This window comes from Xenopus laevis, chromosome 7L (assembly GCF_017654675.1).
Source record: "Xenopus laevis strain J_2021 chromosome 7L, Xenopus_laevis_v10.1, whole genome shotgun sequence".
Taxonomy (NCBI): domain Eukaryota; kingdom Metazoa; phylum Chordata; class Amphibia; order Anura; family Pipidae; genus Xenopus; species Xenopus laevis.
The window spans coordinates 4,566,525-4,585,048 of NC_054383.1; the positions used below are offsets into that span (position 1 = coordinate 4,566,525).

The 18,524-nt window shown below is 41.4% G+C and overlaps 1 protein-coding gene across 1 annotated transcript in view; it reads right to left on the minus strand.

Moving 5' to 3' along the window:
- Positions 1–2,641, minus strand: part of rab11fip2.L (RAB11 family interacting protein 2 (class I) L homeolog) — a gene marked incomplete at its 5' end in the record, with an annotated part of 38,914 nt that extends 36,273 nt beyond the window's left edge. Inside the window, 3 exon segments of the mRNA NM_001095838.1 lie at positions 1,842–2,244; positions 2,359–2,535; positions 2,622–2,641. Of these exon segments, the coding sequence (NP_001089307.1) occupies positions 1,842–2,191 (350 nt within the window).
- Positions 2,642–18,524: the final 15,883 nt, after the last annotated feature.

Genomic DNA, 18,524 nt, shown 5'->3' on the forward strand with positions numbered 1-18,524 from the left:
AAGCTGATTTAAAAGACCTGGAGTCCTGATTTTTGCCACATTGTTTTAAGAGTCAGAAAAACAGATTCTGCTTTCAATAACATCCACAAATAACCAAAATTGCTAAATGAATGTATATAGGAATGCGGCTGAGATTTACATCTTCCCCTGAGCAAAAGCATTAATCTACTTTTAAATCTGGGCCACCCATCCCCCCACATCCCCAATGAAATGAATGTGAAATGAAACCAATAGGTATAAAGAAAGTCACTACAATAACAAGATGGAAGGAGAACCAACATAGACCACAGAAGCCAAACACTGCGCATGTAATTGTTGTGTTTAGAACAATTATGGACCAGTTTTGCCTGTAGTGCACCTGAACCATGAAGGAACCTTTTGTTCAGTTGGCCAGTGTAGGACTGATATTCCTTAAGGGTGGTGGCTAGGGTTGCCACCTTTTCTGGAAAAAAAATACCGGTCTTCCTATATTTTTATCTTTTTTCCTTATCAGTGGCGTAACTAGTTGTTACTGGGCCCCCTACACTCCTGGGCCCCCCTGCAACCGCAGGGTCTGCTTCCTCTATAGTTACGCCCCTGTTCCCTATTAATAACATTGGGATCAACCTTAATTTTTACCAGCCAGGCCAGTAAAATACCAGCAAGGTGGCAACCCTAGGGGAGATTAGTTGCCCAGCGACAAATCTCCGCTTCTGCAGGTGACTAAACTAATCTGTAATGCCTTCCCGCCGGCTAAAATACTAATCCCAGGCGGCATCGCTTCGGATTTCCATGTGGCAACTTCGGGCGACTTTGGAAATGCAAAGCGATCCCGCTGGTGAATTCTTGTGAGGCAACTTCGGCTGGAAGACATTTGGGGGAGATTAGTCGCCCTGAAGAAGAGACGATTTGTCGCTGGGCGACTAACCTCCCCCGAATCTTACCGTGTAACATTAGAGGGTGGGGAAGGGAAGGACATTGTGTAGTGTGGGCAAACAAAATCAGGGTGGGAGCCCATTATTTTATGACAGTTATTATTTCTGTTTTATCATAAACCAACCTTGGCTCAGCCTACAAAACTGCAAAGATGCTGCTAGTTGGAATTTCGTTTGGATTTGCACCTGACGGGCCACAATCTGTTGTAAATACCACTGTACAGTTGCTGCACCGCAAGCACAGGGAGTGCGGCAAGTGCTTCTCTATGGGGTTTTACATTTTTTGGGAGCCTGGGTGTTATAATACTTTTCATTTTTTGTAACCCTGTATAAAGTTCTGAAAGGGGATGGGTAAGTAGTATTGTTATACAGGTATGGGATAAGTTATCCGGAAACCCGTTATCCAGAAAGTTCCAAATTACAGAAAGGCCGTCTCCCATAGACTCCATTTGATATTCCAAATATTCCAACTTTTTAAAAATGATTTCCTTTTTCTGTGTAATAATAAAACAGTCGCTTGTACTTGATCCCAACTAAGATATAATTAATCCTTATTGGAAGCAAAACCAGCCTATTGGGTTTATTTAATGTTTATATGATTTTCTAGTAGATTTAAGGTGTGAATTACACAAATTACAGAAAGATCCGTTATCCGGAAGACCCAAGGTCCCAAGCATTCTGGATAACCGGCCCCATACCTGTATAACTACAGTATAAATTACAGTCTGTGTTTCAGAGCAGGGAACAGGCCCTGTTCTGCCATATGTGTACAAACTACAACACCCAGCATTCCTGAATAATACAATCAGCTACAGTAAAGCGGAGAGGTACAGTTCAACACCATCTGCACAACAAACATTTAAACAGGATTAATGCAGAAAAGACATTCATTTTTCCCCCCACACAAAGCGAATAAGGCAAACTCACTCTGTTTTGCGGTGTTCCTTCTTCTCAAACATATTGTTCAGGTTGATGCAAACCTGCCCCAGGAACTTATCGAGGCCAACTAGAGACCTGTGCATAACTGTCAGCTGCAGCTGATACTGCTCTGAATTCTCCTCCATGACTAGGCCTGGCAGCTCAAATGATGCCTCTTCCTTCCAGATGGGGCTGAGGGTCTTTTCCATCACTGACGTGGAGTATTTCTCCTTGCCCAACTGTATGATGGTATAGGTGTCGTTTGTACCATGTTTGCCTTTGGGGTGCAGCTCCCGCGCCTCTAACACAGTCACTTGGACGTGGGTGGGGTACCACTTCTGGGCAACCTCTTCCAACATGGCTGGGCTCTTGTACAACCACTTCAGCTCTTCTGTCTCTTTAAACTGCCCACCTAGGATGACATTCATATAAACCAGTGCACTGCAACCACTCACCCGACAAAGCCCTTTTGGTGCCAAGACTAACACAGGTCATAACTAGCAGTGGTGTGTGCTTGCCAATATACCGTACAGGCTCCTGGCGCTTCCTTAAAGCATCCGTCCCAAAATGCATTCGTCTTCTTGTCTCTTGCATTGATCAGGCTCTCCTGTGGATTCCATTAATGGCTGCCTGACGAGCAGAAGGCACAGAATGGAGCACAAAGAGGCGGCAGGCAGAGCCCCTTCTTCTGCATGTCAATGGTCTGTAACACAAAAGCTCAGTTAGTTTCATAGCTCACACTCACATACACAACCCCCCGAGCTGTTACATTGCTTTGCCTCCTCTTACATAAGAAATCAGTGATGCATGTTGCAGATCAATCACTTGCCCCCAGCAGATCAATACATAGGGCCACAGTAAAAGGTGACTCTTTGGGGAAGGGCTGCATCGCACTTCCTGGTTTCCCATGCAGCTGAAAGCCCTGGTGCAAAATAAAAGGCTTTCCATGATTGGTTTTCCCCTTGCTGCTCCCAAGGAAGGAATGTGTCCTGCCTCGCCATTGGTTGGCTTTATTTCTCTGAACAAACCTGATTTTTTTCTTCTTCTTCTCTGTCATTTATTATTGGATCTGTGGAGCTGCGATTGGTCTGAGCTCCAGAGCAGGTTTGTTTTGCTCAGAGGAATGTGTTGGACATTCCAGCCTGTATTCCGGTGTATGGAAAACACTTTGCTGCTGTTTTTGTTTGTAATAAAAATATCAAGGGGGGGGGATTTGTTTCCTAAAATATTTGCTGAAAACACTGAATTCTGCACCATATACAATTATTTGTATTCTTTATTTATATACCAGTGACTCTGCAGAGCATTATAGAGATGTAACATTATTCCCATCAGTCCCTGTCCCAGTGAGCTTACAATCTAAGGTCCCTATCACATTCTCAACAGTCCCTGTCCCAGTGAGCTTACAATCTAAGGTCCCTATCACATTCCCATTTGTCCCTGTCCCAGTGAGTTTACAATCTAAGGTCCCTATCACATTCCCATCAGTCCTTGTCCCAGTGAGTTTACAATCTAAGGTCCTTATCACATTCCCATCAGTCCCTGTCCCAGTGAGCTTACAATCTAAGGTCCCTATCACATTCCCATCAGTCCTTGTCCCAGTGAGTTTACAATCTAAGGTCCTTATCACATTCCCATCAGTCCCTGTCCCAGTGAGCTTACAATCTAAGGTCCTTATCACATTCCCATCAGTCCCGCCCCAGTGAATTTACAATCTAAGGTCCATATCACATTCCCAACAGTCCCTGTCCTAGTGAGCTTACAATCTAAGGTCCCTATCACATTCCCATCAGTCCTTGTCCCAGTGAGCTTACAATATAAGGTCCCTATCACATTCCCATCAGTCCCTGCCGCAGTGGAACTTACAAGCTAAGGTCCCTATCACCACACCATCAGTATCTGCCCCAGTGAGCTTACAATCTAAGGTCCCTATCACATTCCCATCAGTCCCTGTCCCAGTGAGCTTACAATCTAAGGTCCCTATCACCACACCATCAGTATCTGCCCCAGTGAGCTTACAATCTAAGGTCCCTATCACATTCCCATCAGTCCCTGTCCCAGTGAGCTTACAATCTAAGGTCCTTATCACATTCCCATCAGTATCTGCCCCAGTGAGCTTACAATCTAAGGTCCCTATCACATTCCCATCAGTCCCTGTCCCAGTGAGCTTACAATCTAAGGTCCCTATCACCACACCATCAGTATCTGCCCCAGTGAGCTTACAATCTAAGGTCCCTATCACATTCCCATCAGTCCCTGTCCCAGTGAGCTTACAATCTAAGGTCCCTATCACATACTCATATGTCCCTGTCCCAGTGAGCTTACAATCTAAGGTCCCTATCACATTCCCATCAGTACCTGCTCCTGTGAGTTTACAATCTAAGGTCCCTATCACATTGTCACCAGTCCCTGGGTCTGGGGTAAGTGATTATAATCATTGGAGTACCTATGAAACGAACCCCCGGTGACTAAGTCTTTCCTTCTCCTATGGCATACCAACAGCATGCTGCTCCCCCACCAAAAAAAATCTTCGTAGGGGCCCAGCACATTTAACTGCTCCAGCCCTCAATCCCCCCTTCCCCGAAAATTTTAAGAGGTAGAGCAGCAAGAAGGGGGGAATGGTCTGGAGCCTGCTTCTTCCATAGTCACACCACTACCTTCTCCAACTTACAGCAACTTTATATTGTCATGAGCTGTACTCCAAAGTGTCCAAATAAAGGATTTTGTCTTTTTTTTTTCTCTTACTCCAATTTTAGTCGATTCCACTTTTATGAATTCCACTCTATATTTCTGAATTTGGGATTCACGACAGCAGCAAAACAGAAATACGAGAAGTAAAAGCAACTGCAACAGCTTAAGGGCTCCGACACACTGGCGTTTTTTGTGCGTTTAGCGCATATTTGAGACACACCTTTGTGTGCAATTAATTGATTCTATTATATTCTGCCTGTTTGAACTTATTTGCATATAGAACTGCATTTCATTGCATAGGTGTGTTTTACATGCAACATGCTGCATTTTCTAATTTTTACTATTTTTGGGTAATTGCTGTGTGGGACTGGAGTGTGGAAATGAGCCTTGTGCTGCTCTCCGACCCCCCAGTGCAGAAGTGGTGAAGCCCAAAATAAAACATAACAGAGCAGTAAGAGAAACAATGATTTGTTATTTTGTAGCAAACTCCTCTCACACGTGTGTAGCCGCACAAAGCATATCCGTGCAACACAAGTTCCACTCTGGGGCCGCACCTGTTTTTCTCTCCTATTATTAACATTTCGCCGCACTATTCCTGGCTATTCGCAACAGCTGAATGAACATTTGCATCTCAAACACTTCGCTTGTTATGTAGAAATTTCAGATTGGTTTTAGCTCATAGGTTTTTTTTTTAAAGGGAAAGTATACTCCTTGTTCAATGTGAGTCCAATGAATAGGCCTTGTGTTGAACAGGTTTATTTGCCTGTTGGTTTAATCAGAAAAAAAATTGTAAGTTTTTATGTTCAACTTCAAAAAAAAAAGGGGGGGTAAACTGCTCCTTTAAAGTTCCATGCAGTTTCTAAAAAGAAAATTCAAGGATGTTACTGATATAAGAATGGAATGGCGGAGAAACTGGTTCATGGTTGCTGGTAACCCCAAAAGGCTGATACAGAGGAACCTTCCTCCATAACGGTGGCCATATACGGAACAATTACGATCTTTCTTGGAAAAGATCTTCCAATTTGTTTCATGCCATAATACCTGTGCGTCTACGGCCATCTTTACTCCCATCATCCTCAGCAAAGTAGTCTAGAGTCAGTGGCATAACTAGTGTCCACCTTGCAAAAAAATCTTCAGAGGGGCCCGGTACACTCCGATCCACCTCCTGCCCGACTCCACTCACAGGCATGTCCAAACTCAGGCCCGCGGGCCAATTGCGGCCCGTTTTAAATTTTAGACTGGCCCGTGGCCTTAAACAAGGATTCACTCATTCAAGGGCAAGCCCAGATAAAAATTGGCACACAACTGGCCAGCCTGAGCCAGGAGTCGGTCGATGAGCAGTGCCGTCTATCTTCTTGCCGCGCTGGATGTGCGTAGTGACGTAATAGCATGAAATCAATGGATTCCCTGGATTAGGCTGCGATTCCACCCATGTGCCTTTTTTTTTGACGCCCATAGACTTTAATGGGCGTCGGCAACAATTCTCTGGTGGCAAATTTTTGGTGAATTTTTCGCCCATCCCTGCACATCAGCATGGTCGCCAACTCATACCCCCAGGAAAAATGTTCATCATATGCTACAACATATCAATCAGAAAAAATAATCAAATTAATTGGAGGGCTCTCTTCTGAACAGACGTCAGACTGGGTCTCACTGAGTATCATTCTAAGGTCAGAAAAAATAGTAAATAGAAGAAAAAAACAGAAAAAGGAGGAAAAACAGAAAAATGATGAAAAGGGGAAAAAAATGGCAAAATGAAAAAGAAAGGGACAAGAAAATGATTTTATAGTGTGGCAAGTTCACTTCACTTCAAAAGCCCAAAGATATATTCCAAGTCAATTCTCTCAACGTTATGCCTATGAATAAGTGCCTATGGGTGCGAAACGCGTAAGGCGGAGCATCAATTGATCTGTATGCCTACTTTTTAATATTTATGCTAAATAAAGAGTGATTTTTTAACTTTGATAGCATTGACTTGGAATATATCTTTGGATTTTTGATTTGGGTGCCCTTTTGAGTTGGGGGCTATATTCCAGCATTTTTTGGCCCTTATTTGACAGGCCTGTGTAGACTGCAGCAGCAGTAATAAGTGTTTTTTGGAAAGTTCACTTCACTTGACAACATATATATGTGCAATCAACGTGCTTCATTTACAAAAAAAGTTGCAAAGTGCTACAGTACATTCAGAATACAGTTATGAGACCTGCTATAAAGGATGCTCGATAACAGAGGGTTTCCAGATAAAGGATCTTTCCTGTAAATTGGACCCCTGGTCTAGAGTCCAGCTGTTGCTAGTTTCGGCGATCCGGTTTCTAAGGTCCATATTCCCCTTAGCAACCATGCACTGACTTGAATAAGAGACTGGAATATAAATAGGAGAGGCCTGAATAGAAAGATGAGGAATAAAAGTGACAATATAAATAAATTAGCAGCCTTACAAAGCATTTGTTTTTTTAGATGGGGTCAGTGACCCATATTTGAAAGTTGGAAAGATTCAGAAGAAAAAGGTAAACAATTCAATAACTATAAAAAAATAAACAATGAAGACCAATTGGAAGGTTGCTTAGAATTAGCAATTGTACAACATACTAAAAGTTATTGTAAAGGTCAACCACCCCTTTAAAGAGGTTGTTCACCTTCCAAATACTTTTTTCAGTTGAGTTGTTTTGAGATTGTTCCCTGTAAACAATGATTTTTTTTTCAATTGCTTTGCATATTTTATCTTTTACAGTTTTCCCAAAATTGAAGTTTAAAGCTTAAAGGGATTCTGTCATGATTTTTATGATGTTGTTTTTATTTCTAAATGACACTGTTTAAAAATAATTCACTGTACAATATAAAATGTCATTCCTGAACCAACAAGTGTATTTAGTTGTTATATTGGTGTGTAGGTGCATCTCAGCTCATTTTGCCTGGTCATGTGATTTCAGAAAGAGCCAGCACTTTAGGATGGAACTGCTTTCTGGCAGGCTGTTGTTTCTCCTACTCAATGTAACTGAATGTGTCTCAGTGGGACCTGGATTTTACTATTGAGTGTTGTTCTTAGATCTACCAGGCAGCTGTTATCTTGTGTTAGGGAGCTGCTATCTGGTTACCTTCCTATTGTTCTTTTGTTTGGCTGCTGGGGGGGACAAGGGAGGGGGTGATATTACTCCAACTTGCAGTACAGCAGTAAAGAGTGATTAAAGTTTATCAGAGCACAAGTCACATGACTGGGGGCAACTGGGAAATTGACAAAATGTCTAGTCCCATGTCAGATTTCAAAATTAAATATAAAAAAATCTGTTTGCTCTTTTGAGAAATGGATTTCAGTCAAGAATTCTGCTGGAGCAGCAGTATTAACTGATGTGTTTTGAAAAAAAAAAAAAACATTTTGTCCCACGACAGTATCCCTTTAATGAAACTGTCTCTGGTGTCTCAGTCTGGCAACTCAGTGATCCAGGAGCATCTGTTACAATTTGCTACATTTAGTTACTTACATACACATAGATCCATTTCTCAGCAGCATCTCTGGAGTATTAGTAACTATTGTATCAAGTCTAACAGCTGCCTGTAATGAAACCCAGAGATTCTGCTCAGCAGGGACAAAGACTAAAAATGTATCAACTAAATTTATCATATAAACAGTTAAAGGGTCGGCGACCCCCCTCCCAGAGCTGCTTTAGAAGGTGAAAAACAAAATTTTACAATATTAGAAAAACGGTCGCAATTAGAAAATAGAAAGAAACTGGAAAAAGTCTTTTTTTCCGGTGATGGGGCAGATTTTTTTAAAGAACAAAGTGTGTTTTTTGGGGCCAGGCGTGTTTTTGCTCCGGTCAAAGATCGTTAATCCACTAATTTACTAAAGTGTGAATATTTCCATTTCGTCACCCTTTTCGCCAAAGTCTTTTTCGCCAGGTTCTGACTTGTGACAATGACGCTACATCCTCAATATTATTATGTCAGTGACATCATATCCTGTATACCAAAAATGTCATAAAAAAGACACTTTTTTAAACGTTTGAAGCTGATGCTGCGTTTGTTTTTGGGTGGGCTCGTGGCCCAGGACAATAGAGGGTCTCTTTTGTTTTTATTTTGCTTCATTGGACATTTTTAATAAAAACCTGAAACTACTTCAGGAAATTTCACCAGCATCATTAATAAATACATATACATGACCTCTATATACCCAGTGAATTTAAATAAGTAAGTTAAAGAGGTGGTTCACCTTTTTTAAATAACTTTTAGAATGTTATAGAATGGCCACATCTGGGCAACTTTTCCATTGGTCTTTATTCATTTTTTTATAGTTTTTGAATTATTTGCCTTCTTCTTCTGACTCGTTCCAGCTTTCAAATGGGAGTCACTGACCCCACCAAATAAGCAAATGCTCTGTAAGGCTACACATTTGGGGGCAGATTCACTAACTTCGAGTGAAGGATTCGAATGAAAAAAATTCGAATTTCGAAGTATTTTTTGGGTACTTCGACCATCGAATTGGTTAAATTCATTCGAATTCGAACGAAATCGAACGATTCGAACGAAAAATCGTTCGACTATTCGACCATTCGATAGTCAAAGTACTTTCCCTTTAAAAAAAACTTCGACCCCCTACTTCGGCAGATAAAACCTACCGAAGTCAATGTTAGCCTATGGGGAAGGTCCCCATAGGCTTGCTAACCTTTTTTTGATCGAAGGATTTTCCTTCGATCGTTGGATTAAAATCCTTCGAATCGTTCGATTCGAAGGATTTAATCGTTCGATCGAACGAAAAATCCTTCGATCGATCGATCGCAGGATTAGCGCTAAATCCTTCGACTTCGATATTCGAAGTCGAAGGATTTCAATTCGAGGGTCGAATTTCGAAGTATTTTTAACTTCGAAATTCGACCCTTAGTGAATCTGCCCCTTATTGTTATTGCTAATTTTTTTACTCATTTTTCTATACGTCCCCTGGCCTATTCATATTCCAGTGTCTTATTCAAATCAGTGCATGATTGCTAGGGGAATTAGGAGCCTAGCAACCAGATTTCTGAAAACTGCAACCTGGAGAGCTGCTGAATTAAAAGCTAAATAACCCAAAAACCACAAATAAAAAATGAAAACCAATTTCAAATTGTCTCAGAATCTCACTCTCTACATTATACTAAAAAGAAATGCAAAGGTGAACAACCCCTTTAAAGAAGAAATCGAATTTCGAATTCGAAACGAATTATCGATGACGAAAGTACGCCAGTGTTCTTTTGCTGAGACGTAACGCTGCATTTTGATGAATACCCATGTTTGTCCCTAAATAACGCCTGACATAGCTGTGAAAATTATGGCTGAGGCTTCCAAAACCGAAAATTTGCATGTAAGTAAACGTGACCCGAACGAAGATGAACTTTCTGGATAATGAGCTTCTGGATAAGGGGTCCCACCTCTGTACATACTAGGCCATAATTCAGGAGCATGAAGGGAATTCCCTCTTATAGCAGCAAAAAGTTGTGAATTTTCTCCGAAAGTAAAGACCAAAAATGATAATTAAAAAGTTCAAATCATTTATTAGGACATACAGGTAACGCGTTTCGTACCTACTGGTGCACTTACTCTATAGGTACGAAACGCATTAGGCAGTTACCTGTATGTCCTAATAAATGATTTGAACTTTTGATTAGCATTTTTGGTCTTTACTTTTGGAGAAAACTCACAACTTTTTACACCCATGGACGGGGGTGAACTGTGAGTATTTTTCTCCCCTTATTATTTGCATATTTTCCTTTTTATCAACAATGGTATGGTTATTAGTGATGGGCGAATTTGCGCTGTTTCGCTTCGCCAAAAAATTAGCGAATTTCGCGAAACGGTGAAAAATTTGCGAAACTGCACTTTTTGACACCGGCACCCGTTTTTGACGCCGGCGTCCGTTTTTTCGGAAATTGTTTTTTTGAGGCCGGCGAATTTTTGGCGCAAATTTTCGCGGGCGTTTCGCGAATTTATTCGCTTCTAATGTTTGATATAAATTCTCTCTTATAACCAGCTCCCTCCCCAGTACTGACAACAATGAGCATGGATGGATTCCCAGTTGGGAACCGCTGGAAATTGTTCTATAATGCAAATTGTTATTCACTCGTTGAACTTGCAATGTCTCTTTAACACCCTGTCACCCATATTCACATTTAACGGTCGCCAGTGTGCCCCCCTATCAACAAAGCACAACAGCCTGAAATGAAGTAATCGTGGTGTTATATACGCGGTGCTGTGCCGATTCCCAGTGGTTGCTGACTTGCCATGTTTCTTTTCAGCAGAAGAAGACGTTATTTCTTTTATGACAAAACACAAACGAGACAGACAGAAGATCAATATCCAAGACAGGAAAAACAAAGGCAAAGTAATATTACTCTAAATCATTTATTGCTTTCCCAATTAAAGTGTTCAACCCCATGACAGGAGGTTAACGCATCAATAGAGAAACTGTGTTTTCTACATCTTGTAATGCTGAGTTATACGAGGGCTTTAACTGTGGGCGATAATTCCAAACTCAATTACAGTCTATAGGGCTCATTAAGGGGTAATAAATCGCAAAGTCTATTCGCACTTCTGCAGAACTGAACTGGAACTTCAGATTCACACAGTAAAATGTTTAGGAGTGCAAGGGAGACCTATATTTTAGGGATGCACCAAATCCAGGATTCAGTTCGGGATTTGGCCAGGATTCTGCCTTTTTCAGCAGGATTTGAAAAAATCCGAATCCTTAAAACCATGTGGCTTTTCTTCAGAAAACAAGTAAGGAGCTGTGGGTCCTCCCAGTCCTCATTTGCATATGCAAATTAGGGTTGGGATAAAAACACGAGACCGAAGGCTGTGTTTTTATACAGGTCCTGTAACTCCGAGGTGACTTCTAATCATATTTTGCAACAGGGGGTACTTTATTTATTATAATACACAAGTTTCAGTGAGTCATGTGACAGAAATGACATCACTAAGCTCCGATTATAACTGATGACATCATTAAGCACCGTTTATAAGGATATCATTTACAGGATATTCATGGTTCTTGTGTACTATACTCAGGGCAGCCATCAGGGGGGGAGAGTTGTAGGGGGCCCCGAGGGTAAGGGGGCCCCCGGCCACACTTACTTGATTAGCTGGGCCCCCCATCTTTCTGAGAGCTCCTGACTTCGGGAAGGCATGGACATTTAAGGGGCCCTGGCCACCAATTTTCTTATAATGTGGGGGGGGGGCTGGCCTCCAATTTTGGCCACCAATTTTTTTTTCTCATGTGGGTTCCTAGCCACCAATATTTTTTATGGGGGGGCCCTGGCCACAAATGTTTTTTTATGGGGGGCCCTGACCACCAATATCTTTTTATTTTTTATTAACATGTGGGAACCCTAGCCACCAATATTTTTTTTGTTTTTTTACTATGTGGTGGGGGGCGGACCTGTAGGTGGGGCTTGCGGTGGGCGCAGCCCAGGGGGCCCAGGAAATTTTGACGTATGGGGCCCTGCAATTTCTGATGGCGGTCCTGACTATACTAGTATAATACTACTAATACGACTATATTACCATTAAAGTGATACTGACACGTTCCTATAAAAATCATAGGAACGTGTCACTATAAAGTAAATGCTGCATCATCATCATTCTCCGCAAATCTTGATTACGGGAACAGCGTTGATGATTTTTATAGGAACGTGTATCACTTTAAGGTGCCGATTCACTAAATTCGAGTGAAGGATTCGAAGTAAAAAAACTTCGAATTTTGAAGTATTTTTTGGGCTACTTCGACCATCGAATGGGCTACTTCGACCTTCGACTACGACTTCGAATCGAAGGATTCAAACTAAAAATCGTTCGACTATTCGACCATTCGATAGTCGAAGTACTGTCTCTTTTAAAAAAAACTTCGACCCCCTAGTTCGCCATATAAAAGCTACCGAAGTCAATGTTAGCCTATGGGGAAGGTCCCCATAGGCTTGGCTAACTTTTTTTGATCGAAGGATATTCCTTCGATCGTTGGATTAAAATCCTTCGAATCGTTCGATTCGAAGGATTTTATCGTTTGATCGAAGGAATTATCGTTCGATCGAACTATCTGCGCTAAATCCTTCGACTTTGATATTAGAAGTCGAAGGATTTTAATTCCTAGTCGAATATCGAGGGTTAATTAACCCTCGATATTCGACCCATAGTGAATCGGCCCCTAAGTGTAATACTATAGTACTTAATAGACAATTCAAAGTGTAGGAACGCAATGTGTTTCTGATATTGTTCAACAACAACTCCCAGAAGTTCAGCACCGTCTAGAGATCCAAAAGCTGGGCAGCCTTGCTTTACTGTGTAGCTACAGGGAACACCGACGGTAAAAGGAGAAAGTTGTAGTAGAAAATCTCACGTCAGCTGTTGCACCAGATAAAAAGGAGTCTTATAGCACATCATGTAAAGGGAAAACAAACAGCAGAATAATGGCAGAATTATAAAATACAGAAATAAAGGGATAGGTGCTTAAGAAGCCCAGCCTTGAGTAGAGCGGCTTAACGTTTAAACGCCTGATTTCTATTTTCCCTAAACAATTCAGAAACGTGGCAGAATCCTTTAATGTGCGCCCCGCTGTGTTCTTCCCCACATCACAAACAGACATCTGAGTGTATTTTAGGGATAAGAGATATTTGGAGAAGATTAAAGAGGCTCTCTGCACAAGTCTACTGCAGATAAACACCACCGGCTCCCACGTTTTCTTAGGAAACCCAACAGCTTCTGCGAATTACAAACGGCTCTTTATTTTAAAAGCACAGACCAAAAGAGGGTTTGGAATATCAGGATATATTTAGTGGGTACTTAAGTAATCCAGCATGGCGCACTCGATCTACTTCACGTTCTGTATCAGTTCCTCCTGAAAGTGCGCACCGTCTTGTTTTATGCAGCATCTTCAGGGGTCGGAGTTTAGATTGCAGCCAAAAAACTGACTGAAGCTGCATCACTTACACCAAACGAAAATAATTATTGATATGAGTGTACTGGTGCGTCTTACGTACTAGGCAGTCCTTAAAGGGATACTGTCATCGGAAAACATGTTTTTCTCAAAACGCATCAGTTAATAGTGCTGCTCCAGCAGAATTCTGCACTGAAATCCATTTCTCAAAAGAGCAAACAGATTTTTTTATATTCAATTTTTAAATTTTGACATGGGGCTAGACATTTTGTCAATTTCCCAGCTGCCCAAGTCATGTGACTTGTGCCTGCACTTTAGGAGAGAAATGCTTTCTGGCAGGCTGCTGTTTTTCCATCTCAATGTAACTGAATGTGTCTCAGTGGGACCTGGATTTTACTATTGAGTGTTGTTCTTAGATCTACCAGGCAGCTGTTATCTTGTGTTAGGGAGCTGCTATCTGGTTACCTTCCCATTGTTCTTTTATTTGGCTGCTGGGGGGGAAAAGGGAGGGGGTGATATCACTCCAACTTGCAGTACAGCAGTAAAGAGTGACTGAAGTTTATCAGAGCACAAGTCACATGACTTGGGGCAGCTGGGAAATTGACAATATGTCTAGCCCCATGTCAGATTTCAAAATTGAATATAAAAAAATATGTTTGCTCTTTTGAGAAATGGATTTCAGTGCAGAATTCTGCTGGAGCAGCACTATTAACTGATTCATTTTGAAAAAAATGTTTTTTCCCATGACAGTATCCCTTTAAGCTGGCCATGTACAGACCTGCTATTTAGGTGCTAAATTAGCGAATCTTTGCCCAATTTGGTCATCAATGTGCTGGACCAAATGGACTGAACCGATGGTTGACAAAGAGTGGAGTAGCACTCGAAACGTTCATTATGCTGTTGTCCAAAAAGCAATAAAGATGATTTTAATTAAACAGGAGTGCTGTCTACTGGATGAAAATCTGATCCGATGGTTAACAGGCCTCACCTGATGGAATTTCCAAACCTGCCCTTCAGATCATTGGGCTGTTCATGGTCACCTTTAGTTTTACTCTCAACATATTTCCCTTCTGTTTCCATCTTGTCCTTCTGTCACTATTCTGCCCTTCAGCTGCTATCTTGTCCTACTATCACCATCTTATCCTGCTATCTCCATGATGTCCATCTTGTCTTACTGTCTCCATTCTATGCTACTATATCCATCTTCTCCTTCTGGTGCCATCACACCCTACTATCTCCATCTCATTCTTCTCTCACCATCTTGTCTTACTCCATATTTTTCTATATTCTCAAGTTTTACCCTTTCTATCTTTTCTACTGTTTTTATCTTGACCTACTGTTACCATCTTGATCTACAATTGCTGTTTTGTCCTACTTGTACAATCACTGTTGTTAAAACGAGAAGAGTCACCTCGCACACCCTGGACGTCCGAATTTTGAGAAACCTGGTGCTCGATGAAGGAGGTATTGGCAACCTCCACAACAGACAGAGAAGTAGAAAATCACCGGCACAACAGGATATTTCTAGCAGGGAAACCCTTGCTCGTTTATTTGTGGATGCAACGTTTTGGGGCGTACCCCATGCTTGACAAAGGGGTACGCCCTGAAACGTTGCATCCGCAAATAAACGAACAAGGGTTTCCCTGCTAGAAATATCCTGTTGTGCCGGTGATTTTCTACTTCTCAATCACTGTTGTTGTCATACTCACCCATCTCGGCCATCTTACCCTACTATACCTGCTCTTACTTCTTAAAGCTGCTGCCTTATAATGTTTGGGGGCGCTGAACCCATTTTCCCCCCTAAAGTCAGTTCTGTATCTGTCGAGCATATTATAATAATTTTATTCTTTCTATTTCGCGGTACAGTGTTATGGCCTCAGTGAAGAAATCAGCTGTACATCTGGATATTGTAGCGGCAAAGTCACCTGGTAAGTACTCAAATAGAGTACTTAGGGGCCGATTCACTAACTTCAAGTGAAGGATTCGAAGTAACAAAACTTCAAATTTCGAAGTGTTTTTTGGGCTACTTCGACCATCGAATGGGCTACTACGACCTTCGACTACGACTTCAAATAGAACTATTCGAACTAAAAATCGTTCGACCATTCGACCATTCGATAGTCTAAGTACTGTATCTTTAAGAAAATACTTCGACCCCCTAGTTCGCCATCTAAAAGCTACCGAAGTCAATGTTAGACTATGGGGAAGGTCCCCATAGGCTTGGCTGACTTGCTTCGATCTTTGGATTAAAAACCTTCGATTCGAAGGATTTAATCGTTCGATCGAAGGATCATTCCTTCGATCGTTCGATCGCACTATTTGCGCTAAAATCCTTCGACTTCGATATTCGAAGTCGAAGGATTTTAATTCCCAGTCGAATATCGAGGGTTAATTAACCCTCGATATTCGACCCTTTGTGAATCGGCCCCTTAGAGTCATAGGGGCAGATTTACTAAAGGGCAAAGTGGCCATCGCTAGCAAAAACTTGCCAGAAATCCCATTCGCAGGAACATCGCCAATTTAGCACCGTTTCACGCCTTTTCACCAGGCGAATTTTTGCTCAGGCGAATAATCGCTACTCCGCAACTATGAATTTTACAGAACGTTACCTCTTTCGCCAGAGTTTCCTTCGCCAGCTTAGACCTGGTGAACGGATAAGGTGAAGCCACCTCCTCCTCAATCTCATGTCAGTGACATCATATCCTGTTTGCCGGAAAGTCATAAAAATGTTAAACGCTAGCGTTTTTTTCATGTACTAAAGTTGGATTGTCTTTAAAATTTTTACAATTAAATTTTTACCATTTGTGGGGCATTCCACATTTGTTTTAGGGTGGGCTCATGTCTAGGGCATTCGAGGATCTCTTTTGCCTTTACTTTACTTCCTTGAACATTTTTAACAATAAGGGGCCAATTCACTAACTTCGAGTGAAGGATTCGAAGGTAAAAAACTTCGAATTTCGAAGGTTTTTTTGGGCTGCTTCGATATTCGAAGTCGAAGGATTTTAATTCCTAGTCGAATATCGAGGGTTAATTAACCCTCGATATTCGACCCTCAGTGAATCGGCCCCTAAGTGTCAAGCATTTGTACCAACATGTCTAATAAAGACATATATATATGACCTATATGTACCCGCCCTATTCAAATTCACCTAAGCGTAAGTGTACTTAGAAACTTCGCCAGTGTTCGGATACAGAGACGCAACTTTGGATTTTAGTGAATAAGAATAGTTTAGTAAATTTGCACCTGGGGAAGTGGCGCAGATTGTGGCAAAGCCTCCACAGACGAAAATTTGCCCTTTAGTGAATTTGCCCCATAGAGTGTGACATATATATTATATAAAATTATTTTGGGGACACCTTTGTTAATTTCAAGCACCGCTTCCTCCAACCATCCATTTTTAGTGCAAACCTACCAGCTTTTATCACCAGTTTTGTTTAATCCGGCCCTCGAACAAGCTGTATGAAAAATAACGGGCCCTCTGCATGTAATAACGCACTGATTCGGATTGTAAGCTCTTTTGGTCAGAGCCCTCTACGTCTTGTAAAAGCTTTTTTTATGGTAAAAGCAGAATATGTTGGTTCTTTATAAATCCATGTTAACAACGACAATAATAATCTATGTCTCCAAACCTGATAATCTGTATGATTTACTGGTGATGGGAAGGGCACTGAATACGGTTTTGCGGTGGGACCAGTAACTTCTAGTTATAACACTGAGCTTGACTAACCCTGTTCTGTTTTATTAGGTATTTATTGTCTACGAGTTACTGAATCTGAAGTGTCTGGCCCTGTAAATAGGAACAAATAAAATAGCTTTATGGTTATTGATGTTTTCCAATATATCTCCATAATCTCCATCTATGGCAAGTCCCGCGGGGGGCTGTAATTTGCTGAAAAGTCCCGTCATAAAAGAATAGACTACAAAGAGTTCTGTGCCCTATTGCCTGGAACACATAAACATCTTATTAATAATTCCCATTTACAGTCGGGTAAAAACCTGACTCAGGGGGGTCAGCCGGTTAGAGCCTGGGGGGGGCGGCGCGGTCTTACAGACGTTTCTCATTTCTCTTCTCAACACATCGGGGTTAAAAGCAATACAGAGAAATAAGGAATACGGTCTTTTGATCTTTTGTAGGACAGCGGGGACATTGGAAGCGTATGGAACAGACGTGGAACCAGGAGACCAGCCTGCTCTGCGGTACATGAAAGGAAGGCTGACATGGGTTTACCAACACCCTGCTGACCCATTCAGAGTTTAGGCAAGAGGGGTCTGTTTATGACCTTTCATCTGTCTGCCCTGATAAAAGTAGAGTTAATCCTGAAATTTGTGCAGCAAATATTTTCAAATTCGGAATGATTACAGCTGACTGCAGAGCAATAGAGTTTTAAGTAAGGAAGTGGTTAACCCCAACTTCTAAGATGTTATTTATAAAGCAACAACGTATTTAAAGGGATCCTGTCATCGGAAAATATGTACATCAGTTAATAGTGCTACTCCAGCAGAATTCTGCACTGAAATCCATTTCTCAAAAGAGCAAACAGATTTTTTTATATTCAATTTTGAAATCTGACATGGGGCTTGACATGTTGTCAATTTCCCAGCTGCCCCTGGTCATGTGACTTGTGCCTGCACTTTAGGAGAGAAATGCTTTCTGGCAGGCTGTTGTTTTTCCTTCTCAATGTAACTGAATGTGTCTCAGTGGGACCTGGATTTTACTATTGAGTGTTGTTCTTAGATCTACCAGGCAGCTGTTATCTTGTGTTAGGGAGCTGCTATCTGGTTACCTTCCTGTTGTTCTGTTGTTTGGCTGCTGGGGGGAAAAAGGGAGGGGGTGATATCACTCCAACTTGTAGTACAGCAGTAAAGAGTGATTGAAGTTTATCAGAGCACAAGTCACATGACTTGGGGCAGCTGGGAAATTGACAAAATGTCTAGCCCCATGTCAGATTTCAAAATTGAATATAAAAAAATCTGTTTGCTCCTTTGAGAAATGGATTTCAGTGCAGAATTCTGCTGGAGCAGCACTATTAACTGATTCATTTTGAAAAAAAAATTTTTTCCCATGACAGTATCCCTTTAAATTTGTATATAGACCAAACATATAAAT